Source organism: Pongo pygmaeus, chromosome 20 (assembly GCF_028885625.2).
Source record: "Pongo pygmaeus isolate AG05252 chromosome 20, NHGRI_mPonPyg2-v2.0_pri, whole genome shotgun sequence".
NCBI classification, from domain to species: domain Eukaryota; kingdom Metazoa; phylum Chordata; class Mammalia; order Primates; family Hominidae; genus Pongo; species Pongo pygmaeus.
In genome coordinates this window covers 55,991,955-56,018,947 of record NC_072393.2, presented here as the reverse complement: position 1 = coordinate 56,018,947, position 26,993 = coordinate 55,991,955, and the positions used below count along the sequence as shown (strand labels likewise).

The 26,993-nt window shown below is 56.4% G+C and overlaps 2 protein-coding genes and 1 long non-coding RNA gene across 16 annotated transcripts; 1 reads left to right on the top strand and 2 right to left on the bottom strand.

The window, feature by feature from the left end:
* Positions 1 to 1,153: 1,153 nt before the first annotated feature.
* Positions 1,154 to 12,270, top strand: PNKP (polynucleotide kinase 3'-phosphatase). 9 transcript variants are annotated; one of them, XR_010124847.1, is made up of 20 exons: positions 1,165 to 1,277; positions 1,529 to 1,692; positions 2,301 to 2,347; positions 3,273 to 3,572; positions 4,291 to 4,370; positions 4,458 to 4,515; positions 4,618 to 4,725; positions 4,951 to 5,022; positions 6,000 to 6,048; positions 6,130 to 6,200; positions 6,280 to 6,372; positions 6,468 to 6,564; positions 6,644 to 6,705; positions 6,869 to 6,978; positions 7,055 to 7,142; positions 7,262 to 9,156; positions 9,683 to 9,934; positions 10,015 to 10,197; positions 10,349 to 10,429; positions 11,702 to 12,270. XR_010124847.1 is itself a non-coding variant. In XM_054464810.2 (17 exons), exons 2-17 carry the CDS (start codon positions 1,542 to 1,544, stop codon positions 7,519 to 7,521), a joined length of 1,566 nt encoding a protein of 521 aa, XP_054320785.2. In that variant the 5' UTR covers positions 1,154 to 1,277; positions 1,529 to 1,541; the 3' UTR covers positions 7,522 to 7,565. The 9 variants fall into 9 exon arrangements, 2 of the variants coding, with proteins under 2 accessions (XP_054320785.2, XP_054320784.2); XR_010124848.1 differs by having other exon boundaries at positions 7,262 to 9,574; XR_010124843.1 differs by having other exon boundaries at positions 1,195 to 1,434; positions 2,218 to 2,347.
* Positions 8,034 to 22,978, bottom strand: PTOV1 (PTOV1 extended AT-hook containing adaptor protein). Of its 6 annotated transcripts, none has more exons than XR_010124849.1 (13): positions 17,690 to 22,978; positions 14,256 to 14,393; positions 14,065 to 14,147; positions 13,911 to 13,968; positions 13,722 to 13,829; positions 11,644 to 11,799; positions 10,994 to 11,083; positions 10,799 to 10,872; positions 10,662 to 10,719; positions 10,124 to 10,228; positions 8,590 to 8,787; positions 8,438 to 8,506; positions 8,034 to 8,162 (listed from the first exon to the last, which is right to left on the bottom strand). XR_010124849.1 is itself a non-coding variant. In XM_063657319.1 (12 exons), the coding sequence occupies exons 1-12, from the start codon at positions 17,903 to 17,905 to the stop codon at positions 8,495 to 8,497; spliced, it is 1,296 nt and encodes a 431-aa protein (XP_063513389.1). In that variant the 5' UTR covers positions 17,906 to 22,978; the 3' UTR covers positions 8,034 to 8,494. The 6 variants fall into 6 exon arrangements, 2 of the variants coding, with proteins under 2 accessions (XP_063513389.1, XP_063513390.1); XR_010124850.1 differs by having other exon boundaries at positions 17,293 to 18,048; XR_010124851.1 differs by lacking the exon at positions 13,722 to 13,829.
* On the bottom strand, positions 15,633 to 17,260 carry LOC134738791 (uncharacterized). Its single transcript, XR_010124853.1, has 2 exons — positions 16,949 to 17,260; positions 15,633 to 15,862 (listed from the first exon to the last, which is right to left on the bottom strand). It is a non-coding gene; the product is annotated as an uncharacterized LOC134738791 (long non-coding RNA).
* Positions 22,979 to 26,993: the final 4,015 nt, after the last annotated feature.

Genomic DNA, 26,993 nt, shown 5'->3' with positions numbered 1-26,993 from the left:
GCCTTGGCCTCCCAAAGTGCTGGGATTACAGGCGTGAGCCACCGCGCCTGGCTCTGTGCCCATTTTATAGATATGAAGACAGAGGTTCATGGGGTGGAGGAGAGCATCCCAGTCTTATGTGACCATGGAACCCAATCTTGAGGGGGTGAGTGTTGGAGCCAGAGCCCACATATTCACCAGCAAAGCCAGGAACTCCAGCCGGGAGTCTTCTATTATAAAAGGACTGGAGCAACTGGGTTTGGTGCCTCACGGCTATAAGCCCAACACGCTGGGAGGCCAAGGCGGGAGGATCACATGACACCAGGAGGTCAAGATCAGCCTGGGCAGCACAGTGAGACCCCTTCTAAGGAAAAAAAAATGGCTGGAGGTTAGAAAGCGGGTGGAAACTCGTCCGAAATTAGGACTAGGCAAACGTAATCCCACCAGACCACTACCGGAAGAATGCTAACACTAAATAAGACTTAAACAGGGATCCGAGCACTTTGGGAGGCCGAGGTGGGCGGATCACGAGCTCAGGAGATCGAGACCATCCTGGCTAACACGGTGAAACCCCGTCTCTATTCAAAATACAAAAAATTAGCTGGGCATAGTGGCGGGCGCCTGTAGTCCCAGCTACTCGGGAGGCTGAGGCAGGAGAATGGCGTCAACCCGGGAGGCGGAGCTTGCAAGTGAGCCGAGATCGCGCCACTGCACTCCAGGCTGGGCGACAGAGTGAGACTCCGTCTCAAAAAAAAAAAAAAGACTTAAACAGAGCTTACTACCACGCAAACATTTTTTGAAGCTTTTGTCACGTGTTAGCTCCTTTAATCCTCATGGTAACCCCACGAAGTGGAAACGATTATCCTTTTTATAGATGAGGAAACTAGAACATGGAGGGTGAAGCCAAAGAAGGATTTAGGGGCGCTGTCGGGGGCGGAGGTTTCCTCGACTGACAATGACCATCAGATGGGAAAAAAATCTTCCTCCCTGGGATGAAAATTAGAAGTCAAGGTGGAAAGAGGCAAATCTGCTAACGGAGGATCCAGTCCCCACTACCGGCCTGAGCCTCGCGTTGCAGCAAGAGAGATGAAGGTCAGGACTGCCGAGGGACCCTGGGGGCCGGGAGTCGGGGAAGGGGCGTGGCTGCTGTGGGAGGAGGCCAGGCCCCGCCCCCCACGAGGGGACGAGTCATTTCCGTCCGCCGAGGAACGGAGCGCCGCCGGCCGGGTTGCAGGCGGGGCACCTCGGGCAGGACCTCCCTGGTCAGAAGTGGCCGTGAGCCCGAGCCGCGGTCCCGGGTGAGTACGGGGCGGGGCGGAGGCATGTGCGAGGCTCTCTGCCTGTGCCCTGGAAGGTGGGGATTGTAACTCGCGGAGGGATGGAGCACGCGTCGTCGCCTGGGAAACGGATCGACCCGCGGAAGGCGAGCGGGTGGGACTTCCGGAGCAGTTAATGGTGGGGAAACTTTCTAGTGGTTGTGGGAGGAGGCGGGACTTCCTGCAGCAAATTGGGGCTGTGCGCCACTCAAGCCCGTTTACCTGCTCCCCAGGCCGGCACCCAGGATGGGCGAGGTGGAGGCCCCAGGCCGTTTGTGGCTCGAGAGCCCCCCTGGGGGAGCGCCCCCTATCTTCCTGCCCTCGGACGGGCAAGCTCTGGTCCTGGGCAGGGGACCCCTGACCCAGGTCACGGACCGGAAGTGCTCCAGAACTCAAGGTGAGCGGGGCCTGAGCTGGAGGGGGTGTGGCCTGCTGCAAAAGCGGGAACAATCCCGAGGGACGCTTGGCTGCTACGCGGGATTGCAGTGGTGCAGCCAGCCCCCAAGTCGGAAGGTGCTCTCTAGGGAGTACAGGAAGAGAAAGTTTGTGCTTGATTTAGCATTAGCTAGATCCTTTGGGGGAGAGGGGATCGAGCCGATTTCGGGAGGATGTTCACTGCGCGGATGATACTCAGGCCATCGAGAATTCCAGAAACAGGCGACGACCCTTGTCAAGAGAAAAATGATCCTATGGAGAAAAGTAAATGTCGCTAGGTTGGGTTGGATGGTAACAGGCCAAGCCCCGGACCTATATCTAGCCACATTTTTTGTCAAGGAGGAAACCAATTCTATAGAGAAAAGTACCTCCCTGTCCCTTGCAAGGACCAGCGTCAGGCAATCCTAGTGCCACCATCTGGCTACAGCATGTTAACGAGCCAATCCCATGTAGAAATAAACTGCCTCTTACTCCGTGGATGCTATAGCCTGCAGCAGGCCACACTCCCCAGAAATGAGGGAACCAATCACACAAGGATGCAAATCCTGACTCCACCCCTCCAATCCTCAGTGGAGCTGGTCGCAGATCCTGAAACCCGGACAGTGGCAGTGAAACAGGTATCAGTGCCTCTGCAAGGGGCGGCAAGGCCTGGGGATGGGATTTGGGGAGGAATTGCAAGCCATCAGTGAGGGGGTACATTAGGAAAATCTGATTGGGGCCGGGCGTGGTGGCTCAAGCCTGTAATCCCAGCACTTTGGGAGGCCGAGGCGGGCGGATCGCTTGAACCCAGGAGTTCGAGACCAGCCTGAGCGACATGGTGAAACCTGTCTCTATAAAAAATTAGCGGGAATGGTGGCGCGTCCTTGTAGTTCCAACTAATCGGGAGGCTGAAGCGGGAGGATCCCTTGAGCCCAGTAGGTCAAGGGTGCAGTGAGCAGTGATCACCACACTGTACTTCAGCCTGGGTGACAGAGCGAGAACTTGTCTCAAAGAAAAGAAAAAATATGACTGGGAGAGAAGGGGATGTGTCCAGTAAAGAAAGAAGTGTTGCATGTTTCAGTGGGGTGGGTACCTGTCCAAGACCTTAGAAACTGGACAAGGCGGCCAGGCGCGGTGGCTCACGCCTGTAATCCCAGCACTTTGGGAGGCTAGGCGGGCGGATCACCCGAGATCAGGAGTCTGTGATCAACCTGGGCAACATGGCGAAATCCCATCTCTACTAAAAATACAAAAATTAGCGGGGCATGGTGGCGGGTGGCTGAGGCAGGAGAATCGTTTGAACCCGGGAGGCACAGGTTTCAATAGGGCAAGATTGCACCACTGCACTCCAGCCTGGGCGAGAAAACAAGCCTCTAGCTCCAGGGAAAAAAAAAAAAAAGATTCGGACAAGGCTGAAAACCTGTAACCCTTCCAAAGTGAAGAGGTGGGGCCTAAGGGTCTGATTAGTGGTGGAGAAGGGCTGATTTGTCCGCTGGGTATTTGATTGGAGGAAGCTCCCGGTGGGGGCGGAGCCAGTCCCAGCTCCTCCCTCTCTTTCTGCAGCTGGGAGTTAACCCCTCAACTGCCGGGACCCAGGAGTTGAAGCCGGGGTTGGAGGGCTCTCTGGGGGTGGGGGACACACTGTATTTGGTCAATGGCCTCCACCCACTGACCCTGCGCTGGGAAGAGACCCGCACACCAGAATCCCAGCCAGATACTCCGCCTGGCACCCCTCCGGTGTCCCAAGAGGAGAAGAGAGATGCTGAGCTGCCGAAGAAGCGTATGCGGAAGTCAAACCCCGGCTGGGAGAACTTGGAGAAGTTGCTAGTGTTCACCGCAGCTGGGGTGAAACCCCAGAGCAAGGTGAGGGCCACGCCGAAGGCTGAGGGAGCCGCCACAGACTGGGACCCAATCCCAGGTTTGTTGTGTGCTCTCTCAACTTTTTAGCCTCTACTTACTTTTCTGAGAAATGGGCCTAATGATAAACGCAGGGGTCGTTGTAAGCAGTGGGGAGAATGATGTATGTCAGCTCCTGCGTTACCCACGGTGACCACCCAGTAATCAGCAATGACCATGACTGTCTCAGTAGGAGCTATCATGATGAGGATTTTTTTATGTCCAGAGAGACTTGAGTTCAAATGCTGTTGCCACCACATTCTGAGTCCCATGTCTCTCATCTCTACGATGCTGAATCCATAAAAAAAGCACGTGGCATAGTTCCTGACATGCAGTTAGCACCCAAAGCTTTGCTCCTGCTTTTATTTCCATGGTTATTAGCCCACCGAGGTGGCGAAGGTCAGGGGAGGAAGGAGGCTGGGTAAGACATTAACCCCCATTTTAAAGACTGTAATCCTGGGGCCGGGGTCATAAGGATTAACAGGAGACAGTAAGGTTAAGATGTCGGGCCGCACTCAGAGGCATCACGGATGCTTGACATGGAGGTGCTCTGTGACTCGGTTTCCCCATCTGTGAGATGGCAGTGATAACACCCTGCCTGGCAGGGTTGGTGTGAGTCAGCCTGTAAGTGAGGAGGGTCAGAGGTATCACAGTGCTGCTGTTTGTCTTTCCTTGGTGACACCAGGTGGCTGGCTTTGATCTGGACGGGACCCTCATCACCACACGCTCTGGGAAGGTCTTTCCCACTGGCCCCAGTGACTGGAGGTGATAAGAGGCAAAACAAGGGAGTGAGTGAGGCCTGGAGTCCACCTCTGGCCCCGGGTCACCCCTGCCGCTTCCTACCTGCCGTAGGATCTTGTACCCAGAGATTCCCCGTAAGCTCCGAGAGCTGGAAGCCGAGGGCTACAAGGTATGTGCAGCCGCCTGTCTGCATGGGCACGTGGATGTCCGACTGCAGGTCAGACCAAGGCCGTGGTGAGCAGGGCGCCTGGTGACACCCTTTGCTCCCTAGCTGGTGATCTTCACCAACCAGATGAGCATCGGGCGCGGGAAGCTGCCAGCCGAGGAGTTCAAGGCCAAGGTGGAGGCTGTGGTGGTGAAGCTGGGGGTCCCCTTCCAGGTATGGCTGGAAGGGAGGCTGGGAGCTATGTGGGGGCACAGAGATCCAGAGCGAGGGCTTTAGACTCCAGGGTAAGCGGGGCGGAGGCCTCAGGCAGTGTGATGCTGATAGGAACCCATCATCAGATACAAATTCTGCAGCTCTGCTCAGCTGGGTGAGGGCTGGGGTGGCATCCAGTAAGTGCTTGAGGGGGAGCTAAAGCTGGTGGCCCCCTCCCATCCACAGGTGCTGGTGGCCACGCACGCAGGCTTGTACCGGAAGCCGGTGACAGGCATGTGGGACCATCTGCAGGAGCAGGTGAGTCTCACAGCCTGCCCGGCCCCCCTCCTTTTCCTCGCTCCAGCCCCTCACTCCTGGGCTCCCTGGCCTCCGGTCGGGGCCTCCTTACTCCTCCCTGTCTTCCCTCGCTCCCTCCTTCTGTTTTTTTTGCTGTCACATCTTAGATGTTGGTTTACGAGACCAATGCTCTTAGACTTTCTAAGTCAGAGTAGTAGGGAAGTGTTCATTACTTCGTTCATTCGTTTGTGTGTGCATTTGTTCTGAAGTTTAGCGCGTTCTTGAGCTGAAGGTATCAGTGAGCGGGACAGCCTGCTCCAGCAGGGCCCGCACGGCGAGGGCGGTGACTCTAGGCAGATGGTCAGACTGGAGTGTAAAACAGCGGGAGGGAGGGAGCTGGAGAAAGCAGGCATCGTTTCACCCGTGGTGGGCAGGGATGGCCTCTGAGGAGGTGACATCAGAGGAAAAGTCCTAAGGCAGGGGAAGGAGGGAGCCAGGTGGACACCTGGGGAAAGCGGTCCCCCCCCCCTTGTGGGAATGACAGCAAGTGCAAAGGCCCTGAGGCAGTCCCTAGCCTGGGCTAGTTAGGGACAGCAAGACCCATGCGGCTGGCCCTAACCTAAGCAAGGGAGGGGAGAGGGCAGGGCCACAGGGAGGGCCCGGGTTTTTCCCCTGTGAGGGAGGGGGAACCTGGGAGGCGCTGGCACCCCAGAGGCTGGAGCTGCAGCAGGGTAGGTGCCCTCCGGTGGCCGCGTGGGGAACGGGAGGAGGCGAAGTCGGGAGACCTGGAGGGAGGGGGCTGTATGGAGAGACCACGGCGGCGGGGAGGGGGTGCGCCAGGAGCACGGTGCAAAGTGGCTGGATGGTGGTGGGGGACATGAAAGGTCGGAGGATGATTCCTAATGCGGGGCACAGACCAGGCAAAGCAGCCCCAGGGACCCGCTACCGCTTCGGGGGTACATTTGTGGGAAGGGCCTCCTCACTGCCGTCTCCCGTAGGCCAACGAGGGCGCGCCCATCTCCATCGGGGACAGCATCTTTGTGGGAGGTAAGGGCCTGTAGGATGCTGAGGGTGGGCTGGGACCCCTCCCTCTGAGCTGGTGGGAACGGGGTGTCACGTGTGTTCCAGACGCAGCCGGACGCCCGGCCAACTGGGCCCCAGGGCGGAAGAAGAAAGACTTCTCCTGCGCAGATCGCCTGGTGAGGCCCCTGCCCGGCGCCCGAGCCCGACCCCGACCCCGACCCTGGCCTGTGTCTGATGTCCGTCCTCAACCCCTAGTTTGCCCTCAACCTTGGCCTGCCCTTCGCCACGCCTGAGGAGTTCTTTCTGAAGTGGCCAGCAGCCGGCTTCGAGCTCCCAGCCTTTGATCCGGTGAGGCCCTGGGGTCGGGGTGGGGGTGGGGGTGGGGGTGGGAGGGTTCCCGGAGATGGGGACGGGGTCTCACGCGTATCCCCCGCCTCTCGCAGAGAACTGTCTCCCGCTCAGGGCCTCTCTGCCTCCCCGAGTCCAGGGCCCTCCTGAGCGCTAGCCCGGAGGTGGTTGTCGCAGTGGGATTCCCTGGGGGTAAGTGCCCTGCCCCTGTGCCCGTGCCCTGAGCCCCGCCTGGGTCCTAGGCCACCCACTGACACTGCCCCCCACACAGCCGGGAAGTCCACCTTTCTCAAGAAGCACCTCGTGTCTGCCGGATATGTCCATGTGAACAGGGTATGACCAGGCTTTTGCTGCCCCAAATCTATTAAGTTCCCATCATCTCCACCTCTCAACTAGTTTGGGGCGGCTTCCCTCCATCATTGCCTCCCCGTCCCCGCTCGGGGTCTTCTCTCCCCCCTGGGTCTCCCGATCCGTTTGTGACCTCTCCTGTCCCCAGGACACGCTAGGCTCCTGGCAGCGCTGTGTGACCACGTGTGAGACAGCCCTGAAGCAAGGGAAACGGGTCGCCATTGACAACACCAACCCGGACGCCGCGAGCCGCGGCAGGTAGCGGGGCCGCGGGGCCGTAGGGGGCCTGGGGTGGTGTGGGCGGGGCCTGCACATCCAGCTCCTTCCACCACAGGTACGTCCAGTGTGCCCGAGCCGCGGGTGTCCCCTGCCGCTGCTTCCTCTTCACCGCCACTCTGGAGCAGGCGCGCCACAACAACCGGGTGAGCCTGCTCAGCCCGGACACCCCCCGGGCTGCACCCCGACCCCCCTCCTTGCCCCCAGGTACCCCCACCGCGTCCCCTGACCCCTGGGCCTGCCGCCCCCTCTGATGTCCCCACAGTTTCGAGAGATGACGGACTCCTCTCATGTCCCCGTGTCAGACATGGTCATGTATGGCTACAGGTACTGTTGGGGATACCAGGGGGCAGGGCACTGGCTGGGCCACGAGCCAGACTGTCCCTCACTGTTCCCACCACTGCCAGGAAGCAGTTCGAGGCCCCAACGCTGGCCGAAGGCTTCTCTGCCATCCTGGAGATCCCGTTCCGGCTATGGGTGGAGCCGAGGCTGGGGCGGCTGTACCGCCAGTTCTCCGAGGGCTGAGCCCCGCCCAGCTCCCCTCCACAATAAATGCTGTTTCTCTTTGAGCTTGGCCGGCATTTTGCTGGAAGGAGGGTGGTCCCCATGGGAAAGGGGCTCCAGGCCTGCCACACTTTCTTACATGGATAGAGGCTTTAAGAACATTTTCAGGTAACAAAAGGTGGGGCCCCTACAGAGGGGAGTCCAGCTTTGCTGGGACCTGGCATGAGCACTTTAGACATTAGCCGGGGAACGCACAGGGAGGGCACTGTGTGGCCCCAAGAGCCAGCTGGTGAGCCCACGAGCCCCAACCGAGGGGCTGGCTCAAGGCCAGGTGTGACCCCTGAGGACAAAATCCAGCTCAGGTTCTGTGACACTGAACTTGAACTCAAGGCCTGTGGGTCTGGAGATTGGGGAGGGAAGAGGGTGTGGGCAGCCGAGAGCCAAACCCAGTGAGTTCCCGGGCTGTCCAGCCTGCTGGGCCACCTTACAGCTAGGGGACTGCCAGGCATGGGGCAGTGAGCAGAGGGAGCAGGCAGGTTTTTAAAAGGCTTTATTGGGGAAACGTAGAGGGGTGGGGACCGTCCTTGGAGGCCTCAGGACACCATCCTCCATGTTGCTGGGCAGTTGAAGTCCCCAGGGGCCCCTGCTCAGAAGCGTGTCACCTGGGGGCAGGGGTGCAGTGGGGGCTGCTGGCCACAGGCTCCCAAACACTGACCCTACATCCCTGTGAGCAGAGGCCTGGCCCCACCCAGGCCTGGACACCACCTCCCACGGCCCTATGGCCGGGCTGCAGTTTCCCAACAGCCTAGGACTGCTGGGACCGCTGCCTCTCCCTCTGCTCTGCTCTCCCGAAGGCCAAGGTTGCCCTGCTTCTTTCCCAACCCCACCCCCCACATGCCCCAGGGTCCCTCCTGTACATGACAGGGTCACCACTCACCAGTCTCTGCGGGGGCCTCATCTGTGACTCCTGGAGAGGCCCAGCCTGGGGTAGCCACTACCCCCCCATCTGTGGGGAGAAATCGAAGGCCAGTGGTGAGCAGGCAGGGGGGTGGAGGGAGGCTGAGCAGCCCTGGAGCCCGGCCACCTCACCCCTCGTTGCTGCTGCTCCTGCTCCAGGTTCCGCTGCAGGACCTGCTGCTGGTTGGCAATGACACGCCGGATGCCGTTGACAAAGTTGCCCTGGTCATGGGGGATGAGGCCGATGAAGATTTTCTTCTCTGAAGAGTACAGGAGCATAAGCACGCGGATCTCACACGATGCTTTGTAGGAAAAGTGCACGCAGCCGGCCTGGCAGGCAGAGGGCGTGGTGTCACCAGACAGCACCACAGGGACTCAGGCTGCAGGGACCAGCATCCCTCCAACCATGGCACCATGCCATGGGCTCCATGAGCCAGGCACAGCCTAATTGCTCTGTCCTCACCCACCCCAGAGGTGGGCCCCCTTATTAGGATGACACGGTGGCCAAGAGCAATGGGTGGGCCAAAGACCAACAGGCTCTGTCGGGAAGGGCCCAAGAACCTGCATTTCGGAGCTCCTGGGCAGGCCAGGCTGTGTCTGGGGCCACCTCACCACAGCCACCTGAGCCAGCCGGCCACAGCTTCAACTCAGGAGCCCGAGGGATCTGCAGTGGCCGGCCCAGCACAAGCAAGGGCTGAGGTAACATGGAGCCTTTCTGGGTTTCCTTGAGGAAACTTTTTTTTTTTTGAGACTGTGAGTTTCGCTCTTGTCGCCCAGGCTGGAGTGCAATGGCATGATCTCAGCTCCCTGCAACCTCTGCCTCCCAGGTTCAAGCCATTCTTGTGACTCAGCCTCCTGAGTGGCCACCATGCCTGGCTAATTTTTGTATTTTTAGTAGAGACGGGGTTTCACCATGTTAGCCAGGCTGGTCTCAAACTCCTGACCTCAGGTGATCCACCTGCCTCAGCCTCCCAAAGTGCTGGGATTGCAGGCGTGAGTCACCACACCCGGCCCCTGAGGGAACGCTTGAAATTGCTTTAACACCCAGGCCTCACCCCCTCCCCCACCCCCCGCCCACGAACAGCTTCGTGGACAGTTTACTCAGACCGACTCGAAGGTAATTTTAAGGTAGTTTTGGGATATTACCCAAGTATGGCCCAGCTGGAAGGTGGACATCAGGGGGGAGGGCTCAGAAGCACCAAAGTCCAACCTTCTCTACTCACAGATGGAGAAACTGAGCCCCAGAGAGAGAAGAGTCAGCTGAGACTCCCCCAGATAAGATGATCACCAGATATTCTGGGACCTTGCTGGGGACAGACAGCCCTCCCTGCCCGGCAATGGGCCTTTGGGATGTGGCACAAGCTCCCGGGAAACCTGGAGTGACAAGGGCGCCTGTCCCTGGGGAGCGGAGAGCGCGGAGTTGGTGCTGAGTCAGCCCTGACGTGGCAGAGGAGGAGCAGGCCCCTGCAGAACCAGGGTCAGTGCCCCGTCCAGTGCCGTGGGGACAGCACAGAGCCCCCAGAAGTCACGCCCACACTAGCCGCCCTCTCTCCCCAGCTGGTCCGGGACATGGTGCTCTGTTCCTCTCCCATGTCCGCCCCTGTGAGCGGTCCTGGCTCGCTCTGCCCTGGCCGGCCCCTCCCCAGCATCTGCTGGCACCACTCACGAAGCCGTTGTCCATGATCCGGCACAGGCTCTTCAGTGTCTCCAGGTCCTTGGTGAAGTGGAACTGGACCAGGCGTGAGTTCCGGAACAGCGGCACCAGGGTGGTCTGCGGGGAAGCGAGGGGACCCCCAGCTCTGGCTTCTCCCACCACGGCCTCCCGCTCCCAGCCCGCTGAGTCCCCCAGGCCCAGGACCAAACTGAGACTCCCCTGTCCTCCCTACCTCAGGAAACGTCATCTCCACCGCTCAACCAGCCCAACCCTGGAGTGCTGTGGAAGCCGCTCTCAGATCCCTTGGCAGCCCCCAAGGTGCAAGTCGTGGCTGCCCCTGCCCCACTCAGTCCCTGCACAGCCACCAGCTGGCTGCCTGGGACCCCTTGGAGCCAGGCCTGAGGACCTACCCACCGCACCTGCTTCAGCACCCTCAGCTCTGCTCCCTCACAGCCAGCTCAGGCCACCCGGGGAGGCACTCTTGCCCCCAGCCCCGCCATCTGTAATAGCTACTGCGTGCAGGCTCAAGCACCTGGCCCCAGCCCCTCACCAGCAGCTGCTGTGGGATGAGCTGCATGTACAGCTTCCTTGGCCACTGCTCGGTCCTCCTGTGGGGCACAAGGGGACGAGGGTCAGGAAGCCCCAGCTCCCCTGGATGCTGCCTCCACCCCCTAGCCCAGCACTCACAGGATCTCCCCCTGGTTCACGTAGACGTGGGATGGCAGCCACCTCTTGGACCGACTGTTGGGCTCAGGCCTGGGCTTTTGGGGGAGAGGCAAAGAGAAGCCCTCAGGGCTGGAGACCCCCAACCCCAGTGTCCCCTCCCAGCCACAGTCCGTGAGGATCTGGGGGTCCCAGTTCCCCGGGCTGCCGAGGGCTCACCTCCTGCCACTCCATGACGCCACTCCATGCCAGAAACTTGTTGTTGACGATCTGGACTGGGCCTGAGTTGACACCACCAGGTCCCACTGCCTGTTGGAAGGGAAGGGGGTGGGAAGAGAGGCCCAGGCTCCTGGGAAACCTCTGTTTGTCCTGGGGCCTGCCATCCCTCCCTCTGAGCCTTGGCCTGTTAGCCGCAGCTGGGTCCATTCTCTAGCCCCAGGGGAAGAGGCCCTGCCCCTCACCTGCTCACAGCCCCCCATGGCTCCCCAGTGGCCTGAGACAGGTCCCGGCCCTCACCTGGTGCACAGGACCTGCAGAGTCTGCCTCAACTGGCAAGGCATGACCAGGACACGTGGTCACTGGGCAGGGCCTTCCAGCCGCACGATGATCCCAACCCCTGCCCAGCTCCCCGCTCCACTGGCTTCCCTGCCGCTGCACCAAGACCCACCCTCCAGCCCTTCAGAGCCACCTAGTGGCCGCTTTTCCATGGAGCCCTGGTGGGAACCCGCCCAGCCTCCTCTGGGCTCCCCTGCAGCTCCTTGCTCCAGCTATTGCATCACACTCCGCCCACATCAAGTCTGGCTGCCCAACCAGGGCAGTGGGGCCTAATCCCCCTCTGTCCCCAGAGGGGCTGTGCTTGGCTGGCACACCTGCTTGCGGGTGGTGATGACCTGCCGGATGGCACTGACGAAGCCACTCTGGTCGTAGGGGATGAGGCCCATGAAGATTTTCTTCTTGGACGAGTACAGGAGCATGAGCACGCGCACCTCACAGGGGGAGATGTGGGGGAACAGCATGCAGCCCGCCTGTGGGGGCCACGGGTCAGGACCCTGTGGGCACTGCCCAGGGGTGCTGTGCCCCCACCACCCTGGACCGCCCCCCCCGTAGGGAATGAAGGGAGATCATCGGCGGACAGAGGCCCCCACAGTCAAGGCCATGGCCATAGGTGAGGGGCCTCTGAGAGCCCGTGCAGCGCCTATCGGCATCCTCTGACCCCGCCGTGGCTGAAGTCAGAGTGGCACCCAGCACCCAGGCTGCGGTGAGAATGCCGAGAAGGCACCACCTCCCGCCCACCTCACCCTCTGCCGCCAGCCCTCCTGACTGCCTGATGGGGTGACCTGGCCTGGGGGTTAAGAGCACAGGCAGCGCCCCACCGTTCTGCTGCCTCCTAGCTGTGTGACCTAACACCAGCCACCTCCTGCTTCTGGGCCTCCATCATCTGTAAAACCGGGTAATAGTGCACACAGCTGGTGCCACATAAAGGCTCAACAGATAAAGTACTGGTGCCTCTTGAATGGGACATGGGACAACTAAGCCTGACAGATATGCCTGGCTGTGGTGTCTGGATGAAGTGGTGTGACCGTCCCAGAACCCCATGTCCCCTCCCCACACCGGGCCACCCCACACAGTGCTGTCCCCTCCACGCTGCCGGCCTAACTTCTGGACCTTGGTGTCCAGCCCAGGGATCACCCGCTCAGAGCCCTGTCCCTGGCCTCCCTGGAGCCATGCACAGTCACCCTCCCAGGGCCATGCCTGGGGGTGAGTATGGATCCACCTTCCCTACCGACTGAGTACTCGGGGTCCAGACACAGCAGGCCCTCAACAAACAGTGCTGGGTGAAGGGGGAACGGGTCAGCTAAGAGACCTCATGCCAGGCACAAGCCCTGGTCTGCCCCTGGTCTCCTGACGGAGAAGGGAGGCCCTAGTGGAACCCAGGGCGCTCAACAGCAGCTGGGACGGGGTAGAGGCAGACTGTCCCAAAGGGGAACAGGGACTGGGAATGTCCCAGAGCCAAGTCCTCTGGGCAGACGACTCGCTCCCACCCCATCTCTGCCTCCTCTCCAGCACCTGCCATCTTTCACAGCCCAAGCCCCCTTTCTGACCTGCCCTGCGCCAGAATCCCAGTCACCTGAACAGCCTCACCAGCTGGGTTCACCAAGCACTCACTAGGTACTAAAGTCACCATCTCAAGCGCTTTACACAAATTCCCTCTCTCCAGCCTCCCGGTGGCCCTAGGAAGCAAGGCTCCCCTGTCCTCCCTACCTCAGGAAATGTCATCTCTACCCCTCAACCAGCCCAACCCTGAAGTGCTGCGGAAGCCGCTCTCAGATCCCTTGGCAGCCCCCCAGGTCCAGGTCGTGGCCGTGCCTGCCCCACTCAGTCCCTGCACAGCCACCGGCTGGATACCTGGGTCCCCTTGGAGCCAGGCCTGACGACCTACTCACCGCGCCTGCTTCAGCACCCTCAGCTCCGCTCCCTCATGGCCAGCTCAGGCCACTCGGGGAGGTTAGCACATTTTACAAACCAGAATACCAAGCCCCAATGTGCCACTCCCTCCTGGCTGGCTCTCGTGCCTAGCACACCCATTTACCAGGTCCCTGCCATACGCTATGTGTCCGCGACAGGCTCCTGGGCCCCAACAGGGCTGGCCCCGGTCCCTCTGTGCACTCACTCCCCCAGAGCCACCTCGAAGCTGGGCACAGATGCAGAAACTGGAGGCCTCTCAGGCTGAGTTCCTTCACCCTGTGCTCTACGGAGGGTGCCTGGGGTCAGTCATTTCCAGATGGGGTCCGAGAGGCCACGAGGGCTACCCTCGACCCCAGGGGAGACCCCCGGCCCCAGCCTGGGCTGTGTGAGCAGAGCGCTGCCTCCAGCTGTACTTGTCACCACAGTGCTACAAGGGAGCCGCCCCCCGCACCCCTCACACACCCGAGCCCGCCCCACTCACGAAGCCGTTGCCCATGATGCGGCAGAGCCCCTTGAGCGAGTCGCAGTCTCTGTTGGTGAAGTGGAACTGTGCCAACTGGGAGTTCCGGAACAGGGGGCCCAGGGTGGTCTGGGGGCGACGGGACAGACAGCTGGGTCAGCCAGGCATGGGGGTGCTCAGAGTAGGTGGGGCGGGCGGGGCGGGTCTCACCAGCAGCTGCTGCGGGATCAGCTGCATGATCAGCTTCTGCGGCCACTGGTCGGTCTCCCTATGGGAAGGAGCCAGTCAGAAAGGGCTGCCCTGATCCCCACGGCCACAGCCACTGCCCCTGCCACCACCCTGGCCGCTGCGCCCCGGCACTCACAGGTTCTCGCCTTGGTTCACGTAGGCTTGGCAGGGCAGGGTCCGCTTCAGCTTTGCAGTGGAGTCAGAGTAGGGTCTGCGCTTCTGTGGGGGCAGGAGGGGCGTCACTGTGCACAGCCTAGATGCCCTGGCCTGTCCCCGCGGGGACAAGACAAGACCCTGGAGGCCAGCCGCAGCCCCACAGAGACTCACCTCCTGCCACTCAAGGACGCCGCTCCATGCCAGCAGCTTGTTGCTGAGCCGGTGCTCGCTCACGGCCAGACCCCCGAGGGTGAGCCCAGGTGAGGAGGGACCGATGGGACCTAGTGCCCCGAAGACCCGAGCACCTTCCTGCAGTGGAGTGGGGGGTAGGTGGGAAAACTGAGGCCGGGGCCTGCAAGGACAGGCAGTCCCCACACACCCCAGAGGGGACGTCCCAATATTCAGCCCCAAATCCCCTGCTGGAAGCCCATGGGGCCATGTCCAAACCCTCTGCTTACCCCTCAGGACCCCAACACGCTGGTCCTCATGTCCTTTCCCACTGCCCCCCCTCAGGACCCTTCCTTCCCAGAGCCTGCTGTCACCTTGACACTGGCCCAGCAGAGTCCTGAAGCCTTCAGCCAGCCCCACCTCCAGCCTTTGCCCCAGCTGTGTGCCTGATTGATTCTTGAGACCCAAGTTAGAAGCCAGCTGTAGGGGGCTTTCCCCGTGCCCCAGGCTGGGCCCAGGGCTTCCTTGCAGCCTCCGCAGGCACAAGCCGGCCTGCGCTGTGTCTGTCCCGCACACTAGCTTGCCCTGACTTTCCCAGGCTGAAACTCTCCTAAGGCTCCCTGTCACCCCAAAGTTCAACTCCTTCCTCTGGCTCAGGCCAGTGCCCACCTCTCTGGCCTTATAAGTCTGACCCCGGGGAGGCAGGAAGGAGGTGACGAGAAACACAGAGGGGACTAAACCATCCAGGAGAAAGACAGCGAGGAAAAGGGGGAAACATTGGGAAGACAGCTGGGACACCACCCCCGGAGGGGTCTCACAGACCAAAACATGTAGAACACCAGGAGAAGGTTCTAGCAATAAAGCCAAGCAACGCCACAAATGCTACTCACAGGCACTCTCCCCACTATTTTTTTTTATTACTATTATTTTTTTGACACAGAGTTTCACTCATTTCCCAGGCTGGAGTGCAGTGCCGCGATCTCAGCTCACTGCAAACCGTGCCATCATGCCCGGCTAATTTTTTTTTTTTTTTTTTTTTTTTTTTTTTTAGTAGAGATGGGGTTTCACCATGTTGGCCAGGCTGGTCTCGAACTCCTGACCTCAAGTGATCCGCCCGCCTCGGCCTCCCAAAGTGCTGGGATTACAGACGAGGGCCACCAAGCCTGACCTCATTTATTGTTTTTTAAAACCAAACATCTCAAAGCAAACAAGGGAAAGCTTCGCAAACAGCCTGGCAGCAGGAAACCCACGAGAGTTTCCCCGTAGTAGGCGCCTCCAGGCGGGGGAAAACAAATTATAAGGGTGATTTCTTTTCGTCTTATTACAAACAGGTATTTTCCAAATTTTCTATGAAGCACAAGGAGATCTTTCCTTCCAGAATACTAGCAAACACAAAAAATTTTATTTTATGAGTGCTTAAAAAGAGAAAAACCTCAACAAACTTGCTCTCCACCCACGCAGGTGATTCTCCACCCACGCAGGTGATTCTGGCTTTTGGGCAGTCCTCAGAAGATCAGATAGAAAACCTGAGTATCTTGGCGTTAGAATGAGTTGGACAGAGAGTCGATGTTGCCCCGGGGGCTTCAGGCACCATACCGGACATCCAGCATCTGAGATGAGTTAAAACGCACAGCTGGAGGTGACTTTAGAGATGAGGGTACACTTACAACATACTAGTTGTTTATGGCGCTGGGACCTGGGGTATCTAGTACGCATATACAGTGACACATATGCATTTACTGCTACAAAGATGGGTAAAAATCAGGCGAACGCACTTAAGAGCCCAAGCGACATACTTAATGTCTGCTTGTCTAGGAGGGCAGGTTGACTCAGGACTTCAAATATGCTGGGATCTGGAACCATAGTAAAGAACAGATATGCTCGCCTAAAACCCAGGTATACCTTCCACAGCAGGAGCAGCATATCAAGATGGGACGATCACATTTAAAAACGACGGTTGAGGTGCAACCTAAAGGAAATCTCACATCTTGGCAATCGCGTGCAAAACTGTGCGCGCCTGACATCCCTACTGCACAGGGACGCCCATCTAGTACTTGCACTGAGGTTTAAAGCCTTGGGGTGCGTGTCTGAGGACCCGGAAAGCACTTTTGAACGACTAGATGCGAATGTTGCAGGAAGGGGCGAAGGCAGTCGAGTGAAGGGGTACGTTTAAGTTGTGGGAGGTGATCTGAGTCTCGGTATCCATGTTTATGACCCCAGGAAGCCTGTTTAAGGTTTCAGTAGGGCTGCCACAGCTCTGGGCCATCCACACCGCTGAGGCAGTGTATTTAAGAAGCGGACCCGAGCGCGAACCCAGGGAAAATCTCACATCGGGGCAAGCGTGTGCACGGTGCAAAGTCGCGATGTGCGGTTTTACAGCCCCAGGTAAACCTTATGGTTTCTGAAAAGCATGTGTGTCTTTTGGGTCCGGGGAAGCGTGTACAGCCCAAAGTACCTGCGAAGCTGAATGTTTACGTTTAAGGTCTGGGCTCACGGCAGTCCATCAAAGCATCCCACATCTGGGCGCGGGCGCGTATTCTAGGTGCGCACTCCACGGGCACGGAGCGGGCCCCAGGGAGAACGCCCACGGGTGCGACATCTGGGGGCGCTGGTACAAAACGCGGGCCCCTCCCTCGCCGCTGTCCCCCAACCCCGCCCCCGTCCCCCAACCCCGCCCCCATTTCCAGGTTTCCTACCCGGAGAGCGAGCAACTTTCCAATGGGAAAAACAAGCGAGCGTGCCGGCTGCCTGTCCACCGCCCCCCACCCGCGTTTAAATCGGGCCGCGGAGTCAGCAGTAATTTGAGCCCGCCCCGCCCCCGTCCCCCACCCCCCCACCCCGGCCCGAACGCGCAACAAAGGGTAGAGCGCGGCGCGAACCACCGGGGGCTCCACGGGGGAACCCGGCCCCGGGCGGGACCACCCTTCGGGCCACAGGGGACACCCCGGAGCGGCGGGGGCTGCGGACAAAGGCGTGAGCCCGGGATAGGGGCTGGGGGGCGGGGCCGTGGAAGGCTCTGGAAAAAGGGCGGGGGGCTCACCATGGGAGGGGCCGAGCGGGCCCGGATCCGCGGAGGCTGCGGGCCTCGGGGGCTGGCAGGCCAGGAGCGCGAGCGGACGGCGCGCACCACGAGGGGCCGCGGAGGGCGGCCGCGACCCCCGAGGGGGCCCCCGGCGCCGGAGCGGTACGGGGCACGGCGCGGACGGACCATGGCGGGCGCGGGCCGAGCGGGCGGGGAGCTGCCGCGGGCCACAAGGGGGGCTGCGGGCTCCACCGACGGAGGGGCGCGGGCGCGCGGCTTCGGGAGAGACGGGCTGAGCCGTACCAAGCTCGGGGGACGCGCCGCCGGAGTGGGGTCGTCGCGGCCGAACCACTGAGGCGAGCGGGGGAGCGCGGCGCGTACCAAGCGCGTCCGAGGGGGCGTGGCCGGAGCGTACCAAAGCGGCGCGGGGGAGCGGGGCCCAGGCGGGAGCGGAGTGTGGGCTCGGCGGTCCTGCGGGCCTCTCCGGCGCGGGGGAGTCCTGGGAAGACGCGCGAGCCACAACTTCAGGGGGCGTGGCGGGAACGGGAGCCCCTACCAAACGGGGTGGCAGAAGGACGAAGGCGACACCAAGCCGGCCCCTTGCGGGGGTCGGGACGGCGGGAGACCTCATCCGGAGCCCTGGGCCCGCAGAGCCGGGAAACCGCGCCAAAATACATCAGGGAAGAGGAGAGGACGGAATAATGGGCCTGGGGACAAGGGAACCCACTAAAAGGGAACCCACTGAGGGTACGGATTGCACCCGAGCCTGAGGGGGAGAGCTGAAGTTTGCAGGCGGTGACGTGGCGAGGTGGGCAGGGGACTCCAACTCCCAGCGGCCCCCGCGCGGCCTGGGCGGGGCCAGCGGTCCCTGGAGGCTCCGCCCATTAGCCCCCGCGCCCAGGCTCCGCCCGCCGTCCCTGGCGACTCCAAGCTTCTCACCACTCACGTCGCTCCCCGTCCTTCCGTGGATTTGCTCATTCGCTCTGCTAAAATGAAATGACTACTTACTAGTAGTTGTATAAGATTTTTCCCTCGATTTTTGTTCCTTAAACGTGGGTAATACCTAACCCTAGAGTGGTTATGGGGATCAAGCCCGAGGGGCTGTGCTTGACTGCTTGGCGCAGTCACTACTCAAATTTAGCTTTTCTTTAAAAACAACAACAAAAATCTGTTATGAGTACCCTGTCCAGTTCTGTGCTCGGCGACGACCGAATCAGACCACGTCCCTCACAGACCCCACGGTCCACTGGGGAGAGACATAATCACAGGCTGTGCTAAGTGTTAACTAGCGCACATCCACAGGGCGATGGGATATGACCATAGGGAGGTAAAGTTAGCAAGCAAGGGAAGTCAAAACGACCTGTGAGCAACCTGCCATTCCAGGTGGCTGGAAAAGTGTGCCAAGAGGACAGAACAGCAAAGACAAATCCTGAAAGTAGAAGGAATAAAAGGGAGCCAGTGTGGGCGGAGCCGAGTGAAGGTAGAGAGGAGAAATAGACACAGCTGTAGGAGGTTAGAGAGGGAGTCCCTACTTCTGTTTCGGATATTGACTAAACAATGTAGATAGATATTGATGTCATAGCCTGGAGAGAGAAATTCGGGAGTCATCAGTGTTTTAATGGAGACTGGATGAGCTCACTCACAAAGAGACTGGGACACTCATCCCTTTAGCAGTCACGACAATGAAAAGCAACTAGCAAAGGATACGGAGGAGTGGCCAGTGAAATGGCAGAAGAACCCGTAGGCCTGTCCATGTTTTCCTGCCCAGGGGCTTCCGAGGGCTGACTGGAGCCCAGCCTTAAACCCCAAATCCAACCTGCATTGTGGCCAAATGGAGTCAGTGCTCCCTGGACACAAACTGCAAGTTTGTTATCAACAGGTACCTCCAATGCCCTGTCAATCACCCATGTGAGGATAACCTGGCAGCAGGAAGGAGAAAAAACAGGAGCTGCTTTAATCTCCCGGAATCCTCACTTCTTCCCATTCTTGTTGGTCCAAACCATAAAGATCTCTTGGTTGGGTGACGCCTCCTAACTCTTGCTGCCTTCTCTGTCACTACACTAATCAAAACCATCCAATGGCTTCCCAGTGCCTTTAGAATTAAATCCAAACTTGGTACTGTGGCCCCTGCTGCCACCCCCCCAAAAATCTCTCTCCCATCCTTCCTGTTCTCTACCTAGTTAATGCCTTCCCATCCCTCAGAACCCACCAGGACACACATAAGTTTGAATGCCCTGAATTGTATAAGCATGGAGAGAGGTATACCAGGGTGTACTCCAGAGTGAGCAAAATGGGAACTCATGTCAGAAAGTGAAATGAAAATGTAGGCTGAAATTCTATCAGTAATACTGCAACAAAACTCTCTGAAACCATCTCACTCGGTCCACCAACTTGAAAGACACTTTCATCTGTGAAGCCCGCTGCTGGGGCTAGCAGGCTACTATTATGACTAAGCAATTCCACTTCCATCTCTCAAGCTGCTTACTTCCTGAAAGGTAGCTCTTTGATCCAAACCTGTTTATGCGAGAAGTTCTTGTTTAATTTACTATCAAACTAATGAAATTAATGCAAGAGAGTTGTTTATACACAAACCAGATTGCTTGCTTTGGAAAGACTAAAAGGGAGTTGTTAAAAGAAAAACATGCCAGGCGTGGTGGCTCACACCTGTAATTCTGCACTTTGGGAAGCCGGAGGTGGGCAGATCACTTCAGGTCAGGAGTTCAAGACCAGTCTGGCCAACATGGTGAAACACCATCTCCACTAAAAATACAAAAATTAACCGGGCATGGTGGTGTATCCCTGTAGTCCTAGCTACTCTGGAGGCTAAGGCAGGAGAATCAATTGAACTCAGGGGGCGGAGGTTGCAGTGAGCTGAGATCTCACCACTGCAACTCCAGCCTGAGCGACAAAAGACTCCATCTCTAAAAAAAAAAATGCTGCCAAGTTAGGTACAAGTAAAGCAACTGTAAATTATTTAATGAAAAAGCTTATAAAAACCTAGGAAGACTCAGCCCCCGTTTGTTTCATAAATGTCTTTAGGTTCTCAAGTCACTTAAAAAAAGATGACTCATTGTGGTTTATGGGTGGAGCTTATACAAGAATGTGATGTTCCACTGGGCGCAGTGGCTCATGCCTGTAATCTCAACACATTGGGAGGCTGAGGTGGGAAGATTGCTTGAGCCCAGGAGCTCGAGACCAGCCTGGGCAACACAGCGAGACTCCCACCTCTACAAAAACAACAATAATTTGCTAGGCATGGTGGCATGCACCTGTGGTCCCAGCTACTCAGGAGGCTGAGGTGGGAGGATCTCTTGATCCCAGGAGATTGAGGCTGCAGTGAGCCGTGTTCACACCACTGCACTTCAGTCCAAGTGACAAAGTGAGACCCTGTCTCAAAAACAAGAATGTGATGTCGTGTGCTAACTAGGAGACCAATACTGAAAGAAAGGGTCTTGGTCTTACGTACAAGAGATGTCTGTTTAAATGTTTTTGGTTAAAATAAGATGTTTAAAGTGTTAGGATGGCCATTAGTGCTATTTGCCATATATTTCTAGCTCCACACTTGGCCAGCATTTGACCCCATTTAGCTTGAGTGGGGCCATGTGATTAATTTTGGCCAATAAGGTGTGAGGCCATGTGATTACATCTGGCCAATGAGATATGAGCAGAAGTGACACATGTGAATTCAGCTAGAGCACTTAATTGCTAGTGAAAGACCAGACCCCTCTGCCTTTACTACGTCGACTGGCAACCTTCATGATCTGTCCACACAGGCTCCAAGCTGACACTCAATACAGCATGAGTGAGAAAATCCACCTTTGCTGTTTCAAGCCACTGCAATCTGGGGGTAATCCGGCCTTTCCTGATATACACAATTTTTTTTTTCAAATAATCCCAGTTTAACCAACATTTGTTAAACCAATCAACTACCAAGTCTGAGTTTCCTAGAAGAACAAACTGGCAGTACATATAGGTTGGATGACATAGGCTAGGACACAATGACAACATGGACAAAGTGTTTTATACTGGCCGGGCACGGTGGCTCATGCCTGTAATCCTAGCACTTTGGGAGGCTGAGGCAGGTGGATCACCTGTTGTCAGGAGACCAGCCTGGCCAACCTGGTGAAACCCCATCTCTACTAAAAATACAAAAATTAGCCAGATGTGGTGGCAGGCACCTGCAATTCCAGCTACTCAGGAATACAAATACAGCCTCCTGATTGATCCTCCAATTCAAGCAGGAGAATTGCTTGAACCCGGGAGGCAGAGGTTGCAGTGAGCTGCACTCCAATCTGGGTGACAGAGCGACATTCTGTCTCAAAAAATGCTAATAGGCTGGGTTCGGTGGCTCACGCCTGTAATCCCAGCACTTTGGGAGGCTGAGGCAGGCGAATCACGAGGTCAGGAGTTCGAGACCAGCCTGGCCAACATGGTGAAACCACGTCTGTACTAAAAATACAAAAAATTAGCTGGGCATGGTAGTGGGTGCCTGTAATCCCAGCTACTTGGGAAGCTGAGGCAGGAGAATCATTTGAACCCAGGAGGCGGAGGTTGCAGTGAGCTGAGATTGTGCCACTGCACTCCAGCCCAGGTGACAGTGCGAGACTCCGTCTCAATACAAACAAATAAAAAAGATAACAAAATGCTTTATACTAAGAAATGGGAGTAAGATCATCTCTGGCTTGGATTTTTCTTTTCTTTCTTTGCAATTACAAAATAGTTTATGGCTGATTTTTTTTTTTAAAGGTCTGCCTGATACATGCTCTGCAAACTCTAGGTATTTCGACTTTCTCGTCATTATGTGTGTCCAGACGCAGTGGCTCACACCTGTAGTTTCAACACTTTGGTAGGCTGAGGTTGGAGCATTGCTTGAGCCCAGGAGTTTGAGACCAGCCTGGACAACATAGCAAGACCCCATCTCTACAACTATAAAACTAGCCAGGCATGGTGTTACATGTCTCTAGTCCCAGCTACTCTGGAGGCTGAGGTAGGAGAATTACTTGAGGCCAGGAGTTCGAGACCAGCCTGAGCAACAGAGTAAAACTCTGTCTCTACAAAAAATACAAAAATTAGCTGGGCATGGTGGTGCGTGTCTGTAGTCCCAGCTACTCGACAAGCTGAGGTGGGAAGACTGCTTGACCCCTCTAGGCAGAGGCTGCAGTGAACCAAGATCGTGCCACTGCACTCCAGAGTTGACAGAGTGAGGCCCCTGGCAATAATAGTAGTTAATATTTCTCAAGAACTTCAAGTCTGAACTCACTGAATTCTCACACAGCAGGCCATGACTTCAACAATCTTTTAATCCCCACTCCACAGATGGGGAAACCAAGGATCCAGAAGCAAAAGCCTGAGGTCACAGGCTGCGGAGACTCAGGGGACAGGGACAGGGCCCAGGTTCTTAATCTCAGTAGGTGTTGGCCTCCACTTTGTGGAATAAACAAGGGGCCGAGCCCCTCGGGCTTGGGACCGTCTTACCCTCGTCACTGCCACGCTTCTCAGCCTCTCTGCCACCATCTGCCCTCCAGCACAGACCATGCTGAGTGTTCCCAGATTGTAAAAGACACAGATCTGCCCTATCCCCAAACCCAGGGTCCTGGGTTTGAGATTACAGGCAGGAGCCACTGTGCCCAGCCCCCTGGGCTATTTTTAAAAATAAATAAAATGAATGGAAGGCTTTTTGTCCAAACTTCAAGATATGTTGTTAGATTGAAAAACAAAAAAATTATAGAATAAAGGAGGCTGCCACTGGATAGAAAAGCCAGAAAATGAATCAGTTTCTCTATTTGCTTGTACCTGCTTGTACACATCTCTGAAAAGACACTTAAGCAATTGGTAAGTGATCTCTAGAGGGAGCTGAGACAGACTGCATTGGTTGGTTTCTGGAGCCCCTCCAAGTGTGAACCATAGGAGGGTTTCTCATATATGCGAAACATGAATACAACATTTTTTTGGGTCATGTAAATAAAGCTGGCATACTTAGTTTTGAAATTCTGCTGCTGGGAATGCATCCCATAGGAATGCCTGCACAAGTGGGTTAAAAAAATACACATTCATCCTCTCCAGCATGTCTGATAATAGTGAAAAACTGGCCGGGCGCGGTGGCTCACGCCTGTAATCCCACCACTTTGGGAGCCCGAGGTGGGTGGATCACTTGGGGTCAGGAGTTCGAGACCAACCTGGCCAACATGGCAAAATCCCATCTCTACTAAAGATACAAAAATTAGCTGGGTGTGGTGGTGTTTGCCTGTAATCCCAGCTACTCGGGAGGCGGAGGCTGCAGTGAGCTGAGATCACACCAGTGCACTCCAGCCTGGGCAACAGAGCGAGACTCCATCTCAAAAAAAAAAAAAAGAAAAACTGGACACGCCCCCAACTGGCAGGGCGAAGTGTGGTGGGCACCCTGAAAGATGGCCCCCATGACCCTCACCTCCTGTCTGCACTGTCCTCAGCTTGAGTGTGGGTAGAACCTAGCAACTTGTTGTAATGTACAGAATATAGCAAGAGTGACAAGTTATCACTTCCAAGATTGGGGTACAAAAGACTGCAGCTTCCACTTTGGGTGTCCTCTCATTTCTCTTTTTCTTTTTTTTGAGACAGTTTCACTCTTGCAGCCCAGACTGGTGTGCAATGGTGTGTTCTTGGCTCACTGCAACCTCCACCTCCTGGGTTCAAGCAATTCTCCTGCCTCAGCCTTCCGAGTAGCTGGGATTACAGATGTCTGCCACCACGCCCAGCTAATATTTTGTATTTTTAGTAGAGACAGGGTTTCACCATGTTGGCCAGGCTGGTCTCAAACTCCTGACCTCAGGTGATTCACCCACCTTGACCTCCCAAAGTGCTGGGATTACAGGCATGAGCCACTGCGCCCAGCCCTATCATATTTCTAGAGAAGCTGGATGCCACATTGCAACTGCAAGGTGCCCTGTGAAGAAGCCTGCAATGGCAAGAAAGCAAGGGAGACCTCCAGCCAACAGCTAGGAACTGAGGCTCTCGGCCCCATCACCTGTGAGGAACTGAATCCTGCCAACAGGCATGTGAGTGGGCTGGAAGTGGGCCCTCCTCACGGAGCCTTCTGATGACCGCACAGCCCCAGCCACCAGCTCGACTGCGAGCCCAGGAGCCAGCAGCTCAGCCAAGCCTGGATTCCTGACCCCCAGCAACAGTGAGGCAATACATGCTGCTTCTTTTAAGCCACTCAGTGGTGGGGTTTGTTACACAACATCTAACTTAAAGGCAGGATGGCTCGTGGAACTGAAATGCGTCCATTTAGTGCACTACCTGAGGCCACTATGAGAAGTGGGGACATAGAGGAACAGGTAATTAACAGTGCAGGCAGGCCAGATGCGGTGGCTCACACTTGTGATCCCAGCATTTTGGGAGGCTGAGGTGGGCAGATCACCTGAGGTCAGGAGTTTGAAACCAGCCTGGCCAACATGGTGAAACCCCATCTCTACTAAAAATACAAAAATCAGCTAGGCATGGTGGTGGGCGCCTGTAATCCCAGCTACTCGGAAGGGTGAAGCAGGAGAATCGCTTGAACCTGGGAAGTGGAGGTTGCAGTGAGTCGAGACTGCGCCACTGCACTCCAGCCTGGGCACACAGAGTGAGACTCCGTCAAAAAAAAAAAAAAAAAAAAAAAAAAAAAAAAACCAAAAAATTAGCCAGGCGTGGTGGCTCCTGCCTGTAATCCCAGCTACTTGGGAGGCTGAGGCAGGAGAATCGCTTGAACCTGGGAGGCAGAGGTTGCAGCGAGCTGAGATCACGCCACTGCACTCCAGCCTGGGCAACGGAGTGAGACTCTGTCTATAAATAAATAAAAACAGTGCAGGCAGATGGCCATTACTTTGGTGGGAAGAAAAAAAAAAGCAAGCTAAAGAACAAAGAAATTGACTCACTTATACAAAAAAATTAAAGTATAAATGTATCCACAACCGCATGCATGTAAAAACCCAAATGCAGAACTGGTACATCAGCCTCTAGGGAGGTAAGTGGTTTGCTCAGGGTGTGTGTTTGGGCGGGAGAGGCGAGAGTGAGGTGTGATGGGGTAGTTCCACTTTTTTGTTGTTGTTGAGACAGAGTCTTGGTCTGTCTCCCAGGCTGGAGTGCAGTGACACGATCTCGGCCTCACTGCAGCCTCTGCCTCCTGGGTTCTAGTGATTCTCCTGCCTCAGCCTTCTGGGTAGCTGGGATCACAGGTGCATGCCACCATGCTGGCTAAGTTTTGTATTTTTAGTAGAGATGGCGTTTCCCCATGTTGGCCAGGCTGGTCTCAAACTCCTGACCTCAGGTGATCTGCCCGCCTTGGCCTCCCAAAGTGCTCGGATTACAGGCATGAGCCACCATGCCTGGTGGTACTTCCACTTTTTATTCCACACATTTCAGTGCCCTTTCATTTTAGGAAACTGTTCTAGTGTGTGTAACTCAATCTATTTTAAAAGTTAATTTTTTTTAAATGCCAAGATGGTGAGAAAATACATGTTAGTGTTTTGTGTACCTTGAAACAAATATATTCTTAACACCCCTTTTGAGAAGGTGTGTGTCCTTTTTCTCATAATCCTTTGGAAGTGGGTGGGCATTTTCTTTCACCCCGAACAGGTTTGCAACTATTAATATGTTGGTGTTTTAGCATTTTTGCCTCAACAATCACTTTTTTCCAATTACATCCTACCACCTGCTCCTTTGCAAGAATTTTCATGAATCCCCAGTCTTGCCTCCAGCCATGATGCGTGATTCAAAAGCAAACTTGTCAAAAAGAAAATGTTTCCAACAAGTCACTCACTCAATTATAACCTTTCTGGACACAAGTGATTTTTGTAAGTTAGGATGCTTTTTGTGTTTTTTTTTTTTCAGACAGAGTCTTGCTCTGTCACCCAGACTAGAGTGCGGTGGCACGATCTTGGCTCACTGCAACCTCCACCTCCGGGGTTCAAGTGATTCTTGTGCCTTAGCCTCCCAAGTAGCTGGGATTACAGGTGTGCGTAACCACAACTGATTTTTGTATTTTTACTAGAGACAGGCTTTCACCGTGTTGGCCAGGCTAATCTCAAACTCCTGGCCTCAAGTGATCTGCCCGCCTCGGCCTCGCAAAGTGCTGGGATTACAGGCATGAGCCACCACGCCCAGCCAGGATGCATTTTTTAAATAGAGATGGGGTCTCACCATGTTGGCCAGGCTGGTCCTGAAACCCTGGCCTCAAGCGATTCTCCTACCTCGGCTTCCCAAAGTGCTGGGATCACAGGCATGAGGTCCAGCTTGGCATGCATTTCTAGAAGCAGTTTTGCCCATGTTTTACCTTCTTAGAGTGCATTTCAGCCAAAAGATGACAACAGTGGCTACTAGCAGCTCTCCTGTGTCCAGGACTGAGCTGGGCCAGATCTTGTATTCCTTATGAGAATCCTCTGGGGTAGTCACTATTTGACATATGGGGAAAGTGAGGCTCAGAGACGTGCAGGGACCTGCCCGAGGTCACAGAGCTAATCAGCACCGAATCTCAGGATTAAACCCTGCTGTTCTAGGCTTTTCACTATTTCTTGCCTTAGGAGAACCTTGTATTCAGAGAAAAACTTTCCCAAAAGATTTGTTCTGTTGGTGTTGGCTGGTTCTAAGGGGCACGTAAAGTTCTTAGGCCTTATTGTCACCTGACCTATGAAATGGGGAGGTGAGTCCCATGTGTCTAGATCTGGCCTCACTCCTTGGGCCTCCTTTTTTTTTTTGAGATG